General features: G+C 41.8%; 1 protein-coding gene and 1 long non-coding RNA gene across 7 annotated transcripts in view; one reads left to right on the forward strand and one right to left on the reverse strand.

Annotated features, from left to right (window-relative positions):
* LHFPL2 (LHFPL tetraspan subfamily member 2) overlaps positions 1-12865 on the forward strand; it is a 145265-nt gene extending 132400 nt beyond the window's left edge. For 3 of the 5 annotated variants that reach the window (XM_081054078.1, XM_081054079.1, XM_081054080.1), the window contains one exon: positions 10966-12865. In XM_081054078.1, the coding sequence (XP_080910204.1) occupies positions 10966-11222 (257 nt within the window). In that variant the 3' untranslated portion in view covers positions 11223-12865. The remainder of the gene's footprint in view (positions 1-10965) is intronic. The other 2 variants (XM_081054082.1, XM_081054081.1) reach the window with 1 other exon arrangement.
* LOC308500030 lies at positions 5216-17748 on the reverse strand. 2 transcript variants are annotated; one of them, XR_013993669.1, is made up of 7 exons: positions 17527-17748; positions 16892-17015; positions 16382-16471; positions 10046-10125; positions 8262-8418; positions 7270-7405; positions 5216-5745 (listed from the first exon to the last, which is right to left on the reverse strand). It is a non-coding gene; the product is annotated as an uncharacterized lncRNA (long non-coding RNA). The 2 variants fall into 2 exon arrangements; XR_013993670.1 differs by lacking the exons at positions 16382-16471; positions 16892-17015; positions 17527-17748 and having other exon boundaries at positions 10046-11327.
* Positions 17749-19347: the final 1599 nt, after the last annotated feature.

Below are 19347 nucleotides of genomic sequence, written 5' to 3' on the forward strand. Positions count from 1 at the left end.
AATCTTGCTGGTTCAAAACCTTTAATATTACTGATCATGTATTAAGCTGACATGTAGATATAATCGGCTCTACAGAGATACTGTGGTCATCAGCTGAAAACTCTTTTCATTACCAGTGGACCCTCTGACCTCCAGTTCCTAATCTGGCTATCAAAGCAGAGTTATTAAATGTCCAAGTTGAGCCCAGTCTAGCTTGTCCATAAACTCTTAAAACTTTAAAATGAGGTGCAATGAAAACAAGTTTAGATTGGACTCCAAAGAGACAAAGAACTGAGAAAGAGAGAGCCTCCTTACTCTTTACCATGTTACTTGCACAGTAAACCACGGGGCTTCTTAGAAAAGGGCCCCCATCCTAACACAGGCACCCTCCCCAACTCCCACCCATTAATGCCTTTGAACGAGTGCAGGTCCACTCTGTGCTAAGATTGCCACCAGTCCACAGCAAAAACGAGAAAGGGCGATATAGTTAAGATTTCATAGAGCTAAATGCATTCAATTTAAAAAACTGTCCTTTATTCTTAGATTACAGTCTTTACCCTTTTGGTTTGAAAATAGCATTTCTTTTGTGGTATTGTGCTGTGAGGAGATAAGGGTTATTTTCAGTGTCCTTATATTAGCAAAATAAAAATACTGACCTCTCAATAATCTTCCTGGCTATCGTACTAATGTGGGAACCACTATTCTAGAATATTAGGAGGGATATGGATTGTGTCTTTTTTCAGTTTTACCTCTAGTGGTCAGAATGGGGCCTGCTACATACATAATAGGTGTTCAGTAAATGTTCACTGACAAAAACGTCTGTGCTATGCTGGTGAATCTGTGCCAATACAACTGTAAGTTTCTAGGCATTTGGAAAAGAGTAAAGGATTTAGCAAATGCTGGTAGGTCTCAGTTCTGACATGGAGTCTGCCCTCTCAGTTAGAGCATGAACGATGACTGGAACAATCATGAAGAACCAATAAGAATACTTTCAAAACTGGCCAAATTCACCAAAATTCACTAAAACCAAATTAGGCTTTATAACAAAGAACAAATTTTCATTAAAACTGGAAAAACCTCAATGGGCAAAATGATTTCAAAGGTATAGATTAACTAAAGGTGGCAATTCTTGAGAAGAAATCCTTAATTCGTGTTATAATATTTTATATTACTCTTATTTATAAAAGTACTGTTCAAATACCCGACTCTGAACGGCTAACTGCAATTTTGGTATTGAGCCCAGGGGCCTGTCCTGGTATCTGGAGAAGTCAAGCAGGCTGGAATATTGCTCACTAGCTTCGCGGCTTGGAGGCAGAGGACCACAGCTCTCCTTGGGTGGAAGAAGGAGGCCCGAGGACCACAGTCCTGGTGTCCCCAGTTGTCATACGTGCGCCAGGTGCCTGAGATGGGGAGCAGCTTCCCCCGCGTACAGGCATTGAGACAAGCAGATCTGTTAACACAGGGCTAACTCAGACCTACCATGTACGAGACCAGCTCAAAGATTCATTGGTAGGAGGTCAGGAAAGACAAAGGTCATCAGCTGTGTTCTATGAAGGAAGAAAGGCCACGTGGAGGCGGCGAGGTGGTTACACAATGGCCTGACCTGCCAGAGGAGGGATGTAATTAATCCTGGGGCTGCCTGAGAATGCTCTCGGTGCGGGATTTTGTCTACCTGGCTGCAGAGGTCTGTCCTGGAGGGGTAGGACAGAAGGTGTGTTTGCTGTGGACAGCTTTAGTGTTCTAGGTGGATGTGCAGGTAGACTCTCAGGCAAAGACTGAAATGCACGCGGATTATGCAGCTTATTTTTCCTCTGGTCTGATGGGTTTTGTGCTTTACTGGCAGTATTCGGCGCATACCGTGTTCCACAGCATAGCAAACTTTACATTGTTCTTCCTGTTCACTAGGTTTTCCTTTCTAGAAGTTGCTTTGGCCAAGGGCAGCCATTCTAAAGTGCTATCTGTATTGCAATAATAGGTAGGCTGGTGACACTTGGATCAGGAAGAGAAGGTATGGATGGAACGTCTTTATTTTCATGTCTTGCTGTCTGGTTAGCAAATCAACCTGCCTCACAATAGGTGACACTTTATTTTGGTGCACCCCGCCCCCCCCCATCCCACGCGTGTGCTTCCTCACCTGGTAGCTAGCCGGTCGTCTCTAACCTCTCACAGGGGTAAGTAAGGCAGCTGGTAGGTGCCTATCAGTCTCCCCTCTTCTGCTGGACAGATGCTTTTGTCTTGGAAGCTAGTTTCTGGTTTGCAGTGAAGCAGCAGTCTACTACCGCGTTTCCCCGAACTAAGACCTAGCCCGACCATCAGCTCTAATGCGTCTTTTGGAGGAAAAATTAATATAGTCTTATATTATACCCAGTCTTATATTAATTTTTACTTCAAAAGACGCATTACAACTGACGGTCTGGTTAGGTCTTATTTTCGGGGAAACACAGTATGATGGCTCGGGAGGGCCTCTGGCACCATGCTGCCTGGATTTGAGTCCCAGGCCACCACTGATTAGCTGTGTGACTTTACTTAATCCATCTGTGTCTCAGTTTCCTCATTTTTCAAAAGAGGATATTAATAGTATCTGCCTCGTAAGACTTTTACAAGAACTAAGTGAGTTATATTTAAAGTGCTTGGTCAGTGCATGGCACATTGCAGTGCTCAGAAGCATTACCTGCTACCATTGATATTAGAATAATAATCAGGATGATTATTAAAAAGTTCTAATTACATGCACAAACTTCCAGCTTTACTTCAAGTATTAGTTTTGACTGTATGAAATTGAGGGAAGATGTTTATAGCTTCAACTCCATGTCATCTTTACTTGGAATCTACCCTTTTTATCATAGAAGACCTTTCCAAAGGGTTCCAAAGATGTGAACTTTGGAACTTTGGAACTAGAAAGGAAATGGTTATCAGAAATGACACGTGAAGTGGGTCAACAGCACAGTGTGTGTAGAGGACTGCGTCCTAAGCACTTGTGTGGAGTTTGGATGGAGTCGTAGAAGCAAAAGAACAGGGAACACACTCCTTACGTCAGTCAACAAGTTTACCATCAGATGGGAGTTCCTATGAGCCAAAAATACATACTTTGAAGCATCTAGGAAGCCTTGGAACTAATGCTGTTTTATTATGGGACAAATGTATATTATGTCACAGTAACACTTACTGTGAATAATAAATGAATAGTAAACTTACAATGAATAGTAAAAACTATTCACTGTTCTGGATAGTTTTCCCCACAGCTGGTTAAGCATTTAGTTGTTATAATATGTATTTAAACTTTTTCCCCATGAAATTCTAAGTTGCACCTCTTCTTTTTTAAGTGTGTAAGGAACCTATTTTAGCTTTGTTCCGGTGACTGAGGATAAGCTCACTAGTGTGTCTGCAGGGTCCCTGCACATGAGAAGTGTACAGGTTCATACCATGACCTTTGGGAAGAGAAGAGCTTGATGGTAAATTCAGTGGATGGGGAACTGAATGTGGTCTGTGTATGGTGTGCCTTCCTCAAAGCACAACCTAATAGTACTGGACAATTTGCCTTGGGGTATGTGAAAGAGAAAATGTCCCTACCTAACAAGTTGACCTACAGATAGCTATTAGAGGCTATCAAAATGACTTCCGCTGTCAGCACGGAAGATGATTTGGGAAATAATAAAGATTTAGGGTAGACATGACAGGGAGAAACACCACAGGGTGACAGTTTTTCTGATATGGTGACAGGGGAATGGATGTTTGATAGTCTCCCTCTAGGTTCCTAAATGAGTCGATGGCTATTTCAAAGCCAGAAATACGTTGAACTCTTGACCATTTTCCCCCAAGGCTAACTGTGACACACCCATCACGTTTATGGTAAGTGACATGACAAAACTGCAATGTATACCAAGAGGAATAAAACTTTTCTGCCCTCGAGGGACTCAAGAGTCCTGCTAGGGTATTGCTATATCCTCAGGGCTGAGAATCATGCCTGGCACTTAGTAGGTAACTCAGTAAATAGTTGTTAAAAAAATATACAAAAATAAGTGTGCTGGAGAGACATGCACAGGGCAGTGGGAGCACACACACACAACATTCCGGCAGGAAGTGTGACACGTTTTGCATAGAGGTGACATTTGAACTGGGATGAGGGGGTATTTCCAGGTGGATGAGTGCCCAAGCAGTCAGCACGGGTGAGAGTGGTGGTGTTTAGGGAACAGTGGTATGTGTAGGATGACAAAATTCCTTGACTATCACTGGCCTGAAAGTATTTAAAGCCTATGAAACCCTACAGCATCCTACTCCTCCACCCGTTACTGTGCTGCACCAGGATGAGCACCCTCAGTGGACGCTCCTCAGGGATCCCCTGGTGGAACCCGAGTTTACCAGATACTAAGCCTATCGCCTGTCGGCTGTGAGCTCACTCTCCAGGGAGAGGGTATTTCATAGCTTTACCAGATACTAAGCCTATCGCCTGTCGGCTGTGAGCTCACTCTCCAGGGACAGGGTATTTCATAGCTTTACAATGAGCTTCTTGATTATGGTCCCATGGAGGCTAAGTGTCATGTCCCTCCTGGGGGCTTCGCCACAGGTTGCCGGTACCAGTAACAGATGGTCTTGTTTCCTTCCTGTCCTTAGTAAATTGCCTTTGCAAGCTGAGGTCTAGTCTTTGCTGTTTAGTCTAGAAGTCTGTGTGAAGAGGAACTAGAAATGTGCTTGTTATTCTGCATAAAGGAGCCGGCCTTTTGTCCTTCCACTTTTTAGGCCAAGAACAATGGCCTTCTTCTGTCCCCACAAAAAAACAAACCTTGAGTCTCTTGGCCAGCAGGTTTTGAAAGTGTGGCGGTTGTGTGACTGAGTTGGAGGGAAGGATGAGGCACTAAAACCAGGGAAAGTCTGTGAAATAGCCATGGAGCCTTTGCCCACTTTCTTCACCAACTGAAGCGCTGTGGTTCAGATTCGGCTCCCCCATTCCTAGCATCCCATAATCTTAAAGCTTGAGGTGGTCATCTTCAGACCAAGTAAAATATATTTAATGTATTTAGCAATGCCTCATCTTTCCAAAATTGGGGGCTTGGCTGGATTATGGAGAAGGTTTTCTTCCCACCTAAGGGATCTGATTAAAACTTGTAGTTCACAGCACACTGTTTGATTCCAGGGCAGTAGCAAGACAGTTACCTAAGACCTATAATTTCGTGGCTGGTCTAATCACAGTTGGTGCTGAATGTTGATCAGAAAGCAGGAAGACTCTGACTTTACTTTTCCTGGTGTGTTTCATTCTTTTATTTATTTATTTTAGCACCTTCTATGTTTTTGGCACTGGAAAAGCAGTGATGAGACACAGCTCATGGAATCTAATTATCTGCGTTAAACCCAAACCACATGTTTAGATTGCCCATATTGGTTCTGAAAATCCCTGTACAGTAAGAACTGCTGGGAATCCAGGGTTGTTTCTGAAAGCTCATTCCAGGTAGGGGAAAATACTACTAAAATAGCAGAGGGGCGTGGTCGGTGTTGCACTGCCACAGCCCGTGCCCAGCCGAGGGTGACAGGCCTCTGTGAAGTGGTCAGGGCTGTCTCCCAGCTGTGGTGGCATGTGTAGGGTAGTCCAAGTGACTCTGTGAAGTGGTCAGGGCTGTCTCCCAGCTGTGGTGGCATGTGTAGGGTAGTCCAAGTGACTAACGATCAGTTTTTCTTCATTTACTTTTTATCCTCCCCAGATAAGGTTGAGTCATCCCCCAGGTGACCTCATGCTGACATCTTCTCATCCTCGTGGTACAGTGAACCGGTAGGCTGTTAGCAAAAGAGAAGAGAGGACAGAAGAATGAGGATCTCTTTTGAGGTTGTGAAAAATGGTACCATCCTATCAAGTCAAGGCAGCAGTGACCAGTCCTCAGAGTTACTGTGGTTTCTTTCAGTGGTAGCTGTTTTCCTTAGTTACTGGCCAGTATCATTTTCTGCTTTTCCTTCTCCTCCCAGCTGGGCCTGCCGCTGCTCAGCCAGGCACCGGGGAGAGGCGTCAGTCAGAAGGAAAGCAAATGCCTCCTGGCCTAGTCCTTTAGTTTCTCCATTGCCCTCCACAAACACACAAACCCCAAAACAATGCATTAAGGAAAGGTGACAGAAGGCCCCCGAGAGCACTGCAAGCTGGCCTAACTTCAGGAACTGCCTTTTTAATAGCTGCAGAGGGAGATCAGACTATTTTCTGGCTCCGCTCTTCTGTGAAACTCAATCCAGAGCACAACTCACCTCCCATTTGGCCTCTGGACATAACCCACAACCAACTTAATACTCCTTGGGTGTGCTCCACATTAAGGACCAGGAAAACCATGCCCAGTTTGCAGCAGACTTGGTGTATCTCACCGTATTCTCTTGCCTGCTGTCTGATTTGCTCGTTTAAGACGTCATGGACTTTAACTGTCTCCTTAGCTGGTGTCACCAAGCCCATCTGGCATTTGGGGTACAAGTTTCTAAATCCTGGGATTTACAGGCCTAGAACAGGGCAGTGTGGCAGGATAAGTCAGCCAACCAACAGTCTCTATTTCCTGATGGCACGTTTCATTCTTATTGACTGGTATCTGTCCAAGTTATTTTACTGTTTTTCCCCAGGGTACTACGGCTTAGAAATATTTTATTACAAAACAAATTGCACTGACATTTAACACAGTATTATCAAGTGCCTACTAAGTGCCAGGCACTATTCTGAACACTAGCTTTATAGCAGTAAACCAAATACTCAAAAATCCCTGCCATCATGGAGCTTAGAGTCTAGGATGGAGATGGATAAACCATCAAAATAACTAAGTAAAATTAGTAGAGTGAACCATATGAAATGACCATTTGTGTAGGTAAAACAATGGTCAAATATGGATAGTTTCATGTGACTTAAAGAATATATTTTATGTAATAAGTTTTAAGAAGACATAATAAAGCAAGGAACGGGGAGAGCAAGTAGGGAGGAATAGGTGGTAGAAATAGGTGGTAGAAATTTTAAATAGATTGGACTGAAAGACCACACTGAGAAGGTGGCATTTGCAGACCACGTGGAGAGCGCCGCAGGGGAGAGGAACAGACGCCTGCTGTGTGCAGGGATGAGCCATGTGGCTGGAGCGGAGAGAACAGGGTGTAAAAGGCAGAGATGGGCGCAGATGGGTAATAAGGAGCTGAATCTCACGGGGCCTTGAAGGCCAGAGAAAGGAATCTGGCTTTTACTCTGAGAGTAACATGGGAAACCTTGATGACTTTTTCTCAATAATTTTACTAGGAAACAAAAGAATCTGTTTGGATGATGTTTGTGCGTCAATCAGGGATACTTACTGGGGCCCAGGAACCACTGCTCAGAAGTTGTACTGGGCCCTAAGAGCAGGTGAGGCCCAAGTGTGGCCTCTGACAGGCCACGGGAAGCACTACACTGTCTGGAACTCCTCTGATAGAAGCGCCTTTTTCTAAGCACCTGGAAAGATGACAAATGTGACTTTATATCTTGTTTACCTGAAGGCCTACTCTTTTCTTTCTCTCAGACACAAGTCTTGCATTTTCATGGCATTACCCATGCTAATGACAGCTCTGTTGAGTGGCAGAAGGAGAGGTCCACAGCCAGCACAGGACAGACAGTGGCTACTTCCTCCCCGACCCAATGAGAGTTCGGATAAGAGACTCTTGGGTTTGTCTAGGCCAGCTGCACGGTCAGGGAGTGTGTGGTTTCGGCACACATCACACACACTGGGGCTTAGAGAAGGACTACAGCCCGCTTTCTGTCACCCTCCCACATGGAATCCCTGTGCACTTATGAATATTCAAGCTGAGGCTTTTGACAAACTCCGAAGCATGGAACTTTTGTTTGATAAGTCTCACTCCTGTCATTCACAAAGTGATTGGCCAGTAGCAGCCACTAGATTTTAAGATGGCCTAAAGCACTTCGGGAACTTTAACAGAGCTAGGGACTTTAAAACGGAACACCTACAGACAGCTAGGGCAGCGTACTGGAGTGAGTGTTCCTGGCTGTGAAAACTGATAGTAAAATAGGGATTGTATTATTTAATTAATTAATTTAGATCTGCCTACTTCCCAAAAGGATGGGAGACAGCCAAATTAAGGAATTTTGTGAGCCCGGCATAGCGTAGCAGAGCGGCTATGTGACAACAAACACCATGTTTTCTGTCCTTACCATATTAAAATGCATTAATTTCAATTATTGGGCTTCTTTAAACCATGGAATATAAACTGTGTGCAATTAACATTTAAGTGGAGCCACAATTCAAATACGAACACTGGTCTCGTAACGGGACGAGCAGCTCATGCTCCCTTACCTCAGGCCTGTGCTAGAGCTTGGCAGCAGTGGCTACACACCAGGGTCCCTCTGAGTCCTTCCAGAAGTCCCAGGGTTAGTGCCTCAAGATGCCCAGGGCAGCAACATAGGACCTGAGGAAGAAACTACAAAGTTCCATGTACCTCGGGTGAAGTTTCCTAAGAAACAAGGTGGGGATTAATTAGGATTTATCATAGGCCTTGGAAATATGAAAAAATTAGCTCAATAATGTTTAGATCTCCCCAGATGAGTAAGATGGAGATAGTTTATTCTTTCAAGGGTATCTAATTGTAGCCAGGGTCCTCCTCTCTCCCCCAATTATTACACTTTTCAAATTATACCCTCAAAAATAAGCTGACCTGCTTATTCATAACTGGTAAACTTTAAACTACTTGTGCTTACATATGGTCGGGGTCTGCAAAAGGCTTTAACCTATTGCCAGGTGCCACTCTGTGTTCCAGTTTTGTTGTTGTTGCTGCTGTTATTGTTATGGATGCAGAAAGTACTCTTTACAGCCTTCAGTACTCACAACCACCTTAGGAGTTAAACTGGAGCCCATTTTACAGGTGAGGAATCATACTGAGGTTAAAAGACTTTTCTAAGGTCACCCAGCTCCTAGATGGCAGAACTTGCATTCAAACCTCTATCTTACTTCCAATTCTGAACTCTTAACTAACTGACCCACCTCTTAATTTAGTGAGTCTTTGCTGTGGTCTGTTATCGTGCTGGTTTGTGTTGTAGCTCACACTAGACAATAGGGGCTTTTTGGCTACGTGATTTCTAGCCTTTGAATTGACCCCAGACACCCAAACCAAGATTGCTCCTTCAAGACCTTGCATATTCCAGAGTACCAACATATTCTCCACTGGCTGCCTTATCCTTGGGGAATTCACTCTATGCTACCAGCCATTTCTAACAGCATCTCTCCAAGATGCCTCAGTCTGCAGCTCCTTTCATTTACGCTTCCCAACAGTGGACTGCATCTCTCCAGCTACACATCCCAGCACTCCAACGGCTGGAGAAATACAGGGTTGCCAGATTACAAAGCTGCTTTGGTGAAGCACCCTTCTTCAGAAAATGAGTATGTGCACAAATTCCCTCTGTTCCACCCCTGCTAGAAAGTACCCCAAGGCTTTCAGCATACAACGAGATTAATTTGGGAAGTAGGGACAATCAGCCCCAGGAACCCACCCTAGCGGTAAACTGCCATGCTTTGTGAGAAGATGCCATCACAGGCTGAAGACAGCTCTATGAAAGGTGTGATCTGTGGTTTCAAATGCTGTCCCTGATCTTCCTTAACACCTGACACTACCACAAATTCAGTTATGTTCTTTGTGTGAGGAAGTTGCTTTAAATGACTGGGAAGCTTTGGTGTGGTAACCTCAGAGAATTTCAATGAAGACAGGAAAAAAGAACTGAGCCAAGATGAATTGGAGGACAGAACTGCTATTCCATGATATCTAAAAACAGGATGTTTTGGTTCTGAATTAGCAATCTTGATTAATTAGGTGTCATACTGGAGAGAAAACCACTTTTGTTTCCTGCCACATAGAATGAAGCCATCTTCTGGCAGCATCTTTTCTACAAAGAAAGTTTCGTTGGGTAGGATTTGAGGGTCCTGTTCCCTTTGTCATTTCAGGTGCCAGACTTCCTTATTAGCACCTTTGCTGTGTGACTGTAACCAGGAGTATGGTGACGCAGGCAACGCACGTACACTCAGCTTCCCACCAGCACAGGGAAGACACCTAAAAGTGGCTGTCCCCTTACATTTTGTGCTTCACTTGCCTTAGTCGTGGACCTGGAGTAGCTCCTAACCACCAGGCTAGCAGGAAAAATAACTCTCAATTACACAGTGGACAGTAAAGCTGTAAGGAATAGAAAAAGTGGACGTTTAGTATCACAGGGTAGTAGGGTCAGCAAAAGGGAAACAGCTTATTAGTGTCTACTCAAGGCCGAGTGCACCTAATAGCATTCAGACGAAAAATTCTTACGAAGTTCGCAAACGTTATTTGTTTCTAAATGTACATGCACATATAGCAATCTCTGTCCCAAGCGTGCAGCTCGTTGTTGTTGAACGCCATCAGACTCCTGGGGGTTTATTTGAAGCACTGACATCAGGTTAAGATCTGGTCTGTTGCATTTAATCCGGGAGACATCAAATGATGCTGTGTGAATTCCCTTAAATCAGGGTTGGCTAACTTTTCCTCCAAAGGGCCACATGGGAAATACTTCAGATTTGGCAGGCCATAGGTTCTGCAACTAATACTCTACTGTTCCAGCACGAAAGCAGCCATAGGCCCATAAACTAATGGGCATATATAGAGGTGTTCCAGTAAAACTATTTCCAAAACCAAGGCCACACTCACGTGGTTACTTGGCCTTTGTTTGCCGGCCTCTGCCTTATACTGGAAGGGAAACGCTCACCTCAAAAACAAGTTAACTTGCTTTTCTAAATGAGAAACTATTAGTGGGTACAATCCCAACATGTACGAAAGAGGCTAAAAATATTTCTAATAAAGTGATGACATTTCTTGATCAGGCCAGATTAGTGGCATAAAATGGTCCCTACCACTTGCCACTGCAGGACGGATGCCAGAGCCCAAAGCAGGCAAATCAAGTAACAATTACAACAGATCTGTCCAGTTACTCACGTTACAAGGTGGAGCCATGGGTGTTTTCACCGCTTTTCTCTTCTGCCCTTGCAGGCCTGTTCCTTATTCTCGGTTTGATACTCTACCCTGCTGGCTGGGGCTGCCAGAAGGCCATTGCCTACTGTGGACACTATGCGTCGGCCTACAAACCTGGAGACTGCTCCCTGGGCTGGGCCTTTTACACTGCCATCGGCGGAACAGTCCTCACCTTCATCTGTGCCATCTTCTCTGCACAAGCAGAAATCGCCACCTCCAGTGACAAAGTACAGGAAGAAATTGAAGAGGGGAAAAACCTTATCTGCCTCCTTTAATTTGGAAGAGACATTAATGCCATTTTCTTCCTTGTATAACCTTGTGAAACAGCCCACCTCGGATTTTGTCGTTTTGAGTGAAGTGAAGAACTAGCCTTTGCCTTCCAAAGCCACATTCCACAGCCCTGAGCCTTAACAGGACCAATGACAAGAGGCAACACCTAGCTGAGCAAAGTGACTGCACGTGAGGGCCACCGTACCAATTACAGGAGATGGAACCTGACACCAGTACAGAAGCACTGAGGTGTAGTTGATAAGTTCAGTCACAGTGCATTTCCCCCAAAGCTCAATGAAGGATAATGAGCTAAACCATAAAAGTGGCATTACTCTGGTAACAAAAGAGACTGTGAGCCAGACTTGCAGCTGTTCTGCGATGTGTTTCTGCCACAAGGTTGCAGACCTGTGAGCATCTCTGCCTCAGAACGAGGTGTTAGGGTTGGTGTTTTGTTTCCTCCTAGCTCTTTCAAGTTGTCTCAGTTGCAGAGCACACCAGAGTATATACTTAGGGGGACAGGAGTGTGCAAAGGGCATAGCAAGAAAACTGTCTTTGCTTAGCTCACCCAAAGGGTCAGCAGGGACAGTGGGAAGCCTGTTGTGGAACTCATTCTAGGCTGCAATCCAGGGTAAGCTGAATCAACTGAACTGTCTCTCCAAGATTAAGGAAAGAATAAGGACCTATACGATCATGAGAATCAAAGTACAAAATCCTGCTAGTGGAGACTAATTCATTCTGCTCCCCAGTAGCACCAGTCCTGGCCCAGAGATCACATGCTTTTCTCCTCGGATTGGGGTTGTGCCTTGACTGCCAAAGGAAACCTCACTGTTTCCTCATTCCAGGGACACAGGTCTCCAAGCCAGCTCTGGCTCACTCAGATGTTCACTGGGAGAACTTGCCAGAATCTCGGCACTTGTGGTAAACCTTTTCCCACAGTTTGGTAACCATGCTGTAGTCAGCTATATTTCCAACTCTAACAGCAGCAGAAGGCCATTCTGTGCATTTAAAAAAAAAAAAAAAAAGGAGCTAATCACCGGACTCAGCTTTTCTAGTTATTGATGGTGATGCTGAAAGGAGACTGAAGTAAAATGAAATTGCTACAACTGGTGAGTGAGCTGCAGCAAAAGCTTCATTCCGAAAGCACAGAGTAGAAAGTTAATGCAAAAAAGAGCGAGGCCAAGCTCAGAGCACCTGCCTGCACTTACTGAGGCTTGGCTGGAATGAAGGGCACATCCAAAACCACGCTAGTCTAGCCCAAACCACAGAGCTGTTAAAAACCACTGAATAGGAGGAATACGAGTATGTTAGAAGGAAACGTTAAAAATAATTAGACTGATTGTTGACCCACACCTATTTTTCTAATAAATTTCTATCAATCACCTAATTGCCTCAGTCTAACAATCTAATATACCTGGACCATTACTACTACCAGAAAAGTCTTATTTATTATTGCTTGCATTTGTGCTTAAAGTTTTGTGATGGGCTGGGCTTCTCAATGAACTCCAAGAAGGCAGAAATATTTGCCTTGGATTCTGTGGATTCTTTAAACCTGTGTGCTAATTCAACAATGCTACATTAATTGTGTAAGGGTTTTTGTATAGTTTTCGAACATCTGTGGTGTAATGATCTTTGTTAAACACGTATTCTGTAAAGTGCCATAGTCTTTTTTTATGTGTAGCATATTTAAAATATATATATATATATATATATATATATTATACATACACAAATCTGTGTGAAAGATGTGCAATAACAAAGGTGTATGTATGTGTGGTTTTCCTGATTTTTTTTTTTTTTTTGAAACTGGACAGGAGTCAGAACAGGGATTATTGTTTCTGTTTTGGCAAAGGAAGAGTTAAACATTATCGCCTACATGGCCGAGTCACTAACCCATAACAAGTTTAATGCTACACAAGCCTATGTGAAGAAAAGACTGGTATGAAATCATTTTTTCTGGGTCTAAATTAAAATCACTAGATTTATGTGAAAGTGAAGCCAGCAAGCCAGGCCCAGTTAATGCTAGTCTTTCATATGAAATGTGAAGCTGCCCTATTGCCTTTTCTGTTAGTGTGATAACCAGTAGATGGTACATAATCACTAAGGAGCTATTTCTTAACATGCTTTGATAGACAGTGTTAATGCTAGACCACTATGTAAGGGCTGCTCTCACACCTTCTTAGCCATAGAGTCTGGCTTAGAACAGACCTCTCTGTGCAATAACATGTGGCCACTGGAAATCCCCCGCCTGCATCAGTATTTGGGCAGCAATGACTCCCAAGGGCCCAAAGAGTTAAAGGCACGACTGGGATTTCTCCTGAGACTGTGGTGAAACTCCTTCCAGGGCTGGGTGGGGGTCATTAGATGCTTTGAAGGAACTCAGCACCCCTTGATATTCAACAGCCACTTGAGCCAAATATAAATTGTATTTACCCCTCATGGACTCAATTTGAGCCTTCAAATTTGTGGTTATTGTATTGTAAACTAATACATTGTTTGTCTAGCATTGATTAGGTTCCTGTGCATATGTATTTTCACAATGTGTTCCTCTCCCCAGTTCTGAATTAAACCAGATTTTGCAAACTCATTCTGACTCTTTCAAGTCTAAGTATATTGGTCTTAATATGATGTATATAATTTGATGAAGGAAATATCTATAGTCAAATTTTAAACACTAACTTCTTTGTAATACTGAAGATAGGAAAAAGATATTCAGGTATTTTAACTATTCCATTTACTAGTAACATATATTTCCCTACCTTAGATTAGCTTAACTTCAAGTACTGTATATATTTCTTCTTTGGAGAAGCATCAATGTAATTATAAAAAGAAACCGTCTCAAATACTATACAAACATCTTAAAGTAAAATTAAGAAATATGAAAATGCTTCAAAGCATTAGGAAGGCTTTACAAAGACATGTAAATGTATAAAGAAATAAGTATAATAATGACAAAGAACAAAGTCAACTGAAGGGCATGTTCGGTTCTTCCAACAAAAATACCAAAATTAAAAGCCAATCCTGGAGCAGTTTCACATCCACATTTCCTGAAGGCAATCCTGCCCATAAAAAGCTTCATCCAGGAGAATTCTAATTTATAAACTCAAAAGATGACACTAACAACTCTTTTCACAAACTCTTACTCGATTCTCCATATCCCACAAAGCACTTATATGACAGAATAAACAAAAATGGCTCTTTTCCTGATCTAGGACCTTGACAGCTGAAACTACATTTCTGCTTTGGTTTCTAAACATACTTGACACCTGCCAGATTTCTAATAGAAATAAAAGTTAAAAGCTGACAAAATTATTGAAATCATTAAAGAAAAACTTTCCAGATTTTTTCTAAGCAAGTAATCCAAGCAAAATTAGAATTTTTCAGTTGCTTTTGTAGCTGTTACTACTTTTTCTCAAGTTAGTCCACAAGAGAAAAGACCCTGGCTTTAAATTTCAGCATAGGCTGGGGAACCCTCACGTGTGCTTCCCACTTCCTCCTTCGTTTTCACTTAGCAATTCCACTACTGGATGAACTTTCCATGACTGATCTTCCTGGAACAGACTGCATTCAACTTACTCCTAGCTCTCCTTCAAGTCTTCCCTTAACAAAGAACCACTTAGGAACAGTCTTGACTATCCTGGACCTTTCCTTTAAGTGAGTTATTTCAGTAGTTTCCAAATATTCAGTACAATTTTTAACTCAAACACTAAAGAATAAGGGCATCAAAACAAACTTTTCGTCTCCTCTTCCAAAGCAGCAAGAACCAATAATTGTCTTGATCTCAGAACAGCTTTGAGCTGTTAAGTCCTTTGGTGGGGCCATCCTCCTGCTGCCCCCACTACTATCTTCTTCCTCGTAGCTTCCTCCTCCCCCGGGACAATTCTGCAATATTAGTCTTTAAGGAGTAAACTGTTCATTTTGTTTAGGTACACAGGATGTCGATAAGAGCATAAAGAAATAAGAGGAAGTAGCAAAACCACATGGGAAAGAAAAATTAATCATAAAAACATGTAGATAGTAGCAGCTCTTTGGCTTCTTACAGCCAAATAGCCTGAAAAATCTAACACCTACAAGCCACCAGTCCCAACCAAGTGCCTATGTTTGGTGGAAACCATTACAATCTATTCTCTAAAGAAAGCCTGAGTTAAGGAAGGTGACAGTGAAGAAATTGAAATTAGACGTTAGGGGAAAAGAATGGAGAGCTTGGTGACTGATTAGGAAGGAGGAGAGGAAAGAGTCCAGGAGATTCCAAGGTGTTCTGCTTGGGCACAGGGTGGAAAGCAATGCCACCGCCAAGATCAGAAAACCAGGAGAAGCCGAGACAGGAGGAGGGAAGGTTCTGCTTGGGCTGCCAATGGGGAAGTCCTGTGCACAGCTGAAACTAGACTGTGGAGAAAAGACCAGGATGGAGATAGAGATTTGAAAGTCATCAATATCCCTGGCAGACAATAAGCGTTTAATTATTGTGTATTTTGTATCTGCAGGTACTGTGCTAAGCACTTTATATAATTCATTTATTCATCAAAACCCTATGAGTACAAACTACTATTCTCATTTTATAGGTTAAATTAACTGTCACTAGGTAACTTAACTGATTTAAGTAATTTGTCCCAGGTTAGTAAGTAGCAAAGCCAAGGCTCAAATACAGGTTTGACACCAAAGTCTACATTCTCAAACAGCTCTAGTTTCCTTCTACCTAGAAGGTACAGGGTGAGAAGAAGGCCAATACAAACCCTTCCAACCTCTCTGCATAGTAAAGAACTCTCAGAATAACTTCCAAGTATAACTCCAACAAGACACATCATAAGATGACAACTGGTGAAAACACTGATCTTTCCTCCCTTTCAGAGAAAAACCTGGTAATGTTTCATACTTTTGAAGATGATACCATGTGTTGCAACTCACTGAATCCTAAAAAAACACTAAAAATTCATCAAGTATATGACTGTGGTAAAACAAATGACAGATTGAGTTTTTGTTATTTTCTTATTATAAGTAATCTCTCATCCAGGATAAGCAGCTATTATGATTACATAAGAGGCAAATCTTCATAGTTAACCTGATAAATAAGAATATACCTTCAACTAAAGTTTCTCCAAACACACACACAAAATCCAGACCATTCGGTAAGTGAACGTTGCTGAAGAGCAAACAGCAGGGGACTCACCCACACATTGTGGAAGCAAGGCCTTGGTTGGAGACATCAAAGATACACGTTGTTGTTCTTGGTTGACTTTCTTACTAGGATCCATTGTCCCTAAAAGATGGATATGAATTACTGAAAATGTGGAAGGATGGAAAAGAAAGAAAATTGGAAAGGTGGCAGCATGTGGCAGAAGCAGCCCCACACTTGGCAGGAGTCAGGGAACCTGGGTATAGTTGCCCCTCCCTCATCCTTCACCACCACTCACTGAGTGACTGGTGACAATATCATACTGCTCTATAACAATGGGGACAATAAGAATTACATCACAGGTTTTGTGTGAGAATTAAGCAATGTATGCAAAGCATTCAGTATAGTCTCCGATACACAGTAAGTCTTCGTTAAGTTACTAGGAGAAAATTAAAAGAATCTTCTGTCTGGCCAGATTATCATTTAGAATTGATCTCAAAAAGAGTTGTTAAAAAAAACTGTGACGAATAACAAAACCTGTTGTTAAAGCCAATCTAATTTTACCTAGAGAAGCTCAATGGTTGGCTACCTATGGCCACCATTTCTTTTTCCATCCTGTACTAAGTATCTTCAAGCTTCGGGCTTTCAGGAAGTCGATTTCTCTGAGATACAGGATACACAGTCACTACTAGTTAGCAAAACAAAACAAAAACAAAGAAAAAAACAGGTGATGTTGGACGAGCCCATTATGGGAAACCAGAATGCCCAGAAAATAAACCTCCTGATTATTTGTCAAATACTTTTTAGAAAACGGACATCCAATGGTAGTAGAGTGTGGATAAAGTGAACCTTTTGTACACTGCTGATGGAGACATAAATAGAACTTTCTGGAGAGCAATTTGGCAATGCACATCACAGGTCTTAAACAGTATGCTTATGCTTTGACCCAACAATTTGTCCTAAGGAAACAAAAAAGCCTGGGCACCCAAATTTAGCAACAATATATTCCTTAATAAATTATTTATAACAAAAAAATTAAAAGTCAGAGCCTGAAGAAATAACAGGACTTTGAAAAATATTTTATAATACATGCATAAAAAGGTAGCTATACAGCTATTAAATGTTACAGAAATATATTTAACAATATGAAAAAAGTTCAATATATATATTTACATCAAAATTGAAAAAAGATTACGAACCTTTGTTAAAATTCTCCAGCTGACAGTTAACAGGAAGCCAACTCAAGGTAGCTCCGGGAGAAAATAGAGTAAGAATAACAGGATGAAATATAGGTGAGCAGCCAGGCCCCCATACAGGGAATGGAAAGCTTTGAAGATATTTTCCATGTCCTTCCATCCCACTTGTCTTTGCATATCTACTTCATTCTCATTGCAGTTTAACTTCCTGGTGACTCCTTCCTCATGGCAGAATATCGCTACCCATATGTTCCAGTTCTGGAACAGTATAGTTCTGGACAAATCTACATTCAGGATAAAAATTGAATGAGCCAAACATGAGTCCACTAGAGCTAAATGACATCCAGTACCAATGTGGTCTTCAGGGGCCCAAAGAAATGAGGCTTGTGAGAGCTAAACAGCCATAAAGGATCTATTACATGTAGAGGGAAATCTTTTTTTTAAATTTCTTTTAAAAATTTTTATTGGGGAATATTGGGGACCAGTGTGTTTCTCCAGGGCCCATCAGCTCCAAGTCATTGTCCTTCAATCTAGTTGTGGAGGGCGCAGCTCAGCTCCAAGTCCAGTCGCCATTTTTCAATCTTTAGTTGCAGGGGGCACAGCCCACCATCCCATGCAGGAAATGAACCTGCAACTTTGTTGTTAAGAGCTCCAGCTCTAAACAACTGAGCCATCTGGCCACCCCTCCAGAAGCTCAGCGGCAGCTCGTTGTCTACAATCTAGTTGTGGGGGGCGCAGCCCATGTGGGAATCGAACCCTCAACCCTGCTGTTCAGAGCTCACGCTCTAACCAACTGAGCCATCTGGCCACCCCTTTTATTTTTTAATTTTAGGAAAACAGTTGTCTTCCTAGAAGATTAATAGAAAAATATGAATCAAATTTTAATAGTAGTTACTTATGGGTGCAAAATTATGAGCAACTTTATCTTTTTTTGCTTATAAACATTTCCTATAATTTATACTGAAGTGTATTAATTTCATAAAAAGTTAATTTTAAAAGTTAAATTACCAGGTCATTATAATGCTAAGGGGGAAATAAGATTTTAAAAATCCACATTGTTTCTATCCTTTAACTCTATATGTATGCCTAGAAAAAGAATGGAAAACATCCAATAACACATTAGCAGTGATATCCCTAGATGACAGAATTACATACTATTCTTATTATTTATCATTTTCCACATTTTTAAATGTTTTAAATGTTCCAACATTTTTAAATGGTTCTACAAGGTTGTATTACTTTCACGCTAGAAAAAAAAAAAAATAGAGGGATATGTATGCCCAGTGGGCTCAGTTTTTACATAAGTAGGTGCCATAATATTGTAGTCACTGTGATCACCAGATAAAAGACAGAGATTTTTTTTCCCTAGCCCCTAAACACCTGAAGAATACTAAAAACTTCCAACAGTAACAAATACCACAATCATGATATATCTTGGGACTCACTGGCCCACAAAATATTTTAAAAGTTCTGGAGAATTCTAAGATTATATCTAAGTGCTGAAAACAACTAACGAGTTAAAAAAAGAAAATCTTCATGCCATGATTCTATAAATTAGAACTATTTAAATGTAGAGAAGATAATACTCAGAGTAATCTTCTACAACTATATTTAACATTACTAGGTAGAACAGGATTAACTATTTTCTGGCCCTGTTGGCAAAAAGATAAAAATGGGTTTTAGTCGGAAGATGGTTTTAGCTACATCATCAGCCACACCAAACTCAGAAAGATATGAGCTGAAAAACAAATCAAGATTTGGATAAACATAAAATTTAACATTCACTGCATTCCTACATGGTGGTTCCCATGTCCCTTGAAATTT

The sequence above is a fragment of the Rhinolophus hipposideros genome, assembly GCF_964194185.1.
Source record: "Rhinolophus hipposideros genome assembly, chromosome: 7".
Classification (NCBI taxonomy): Eukaryota; Metazoa; Chordata; class Mammalia; order Chiroptera; family Rhinolophidae; genus Rhinolophus; species Rhinolophus hipposideros.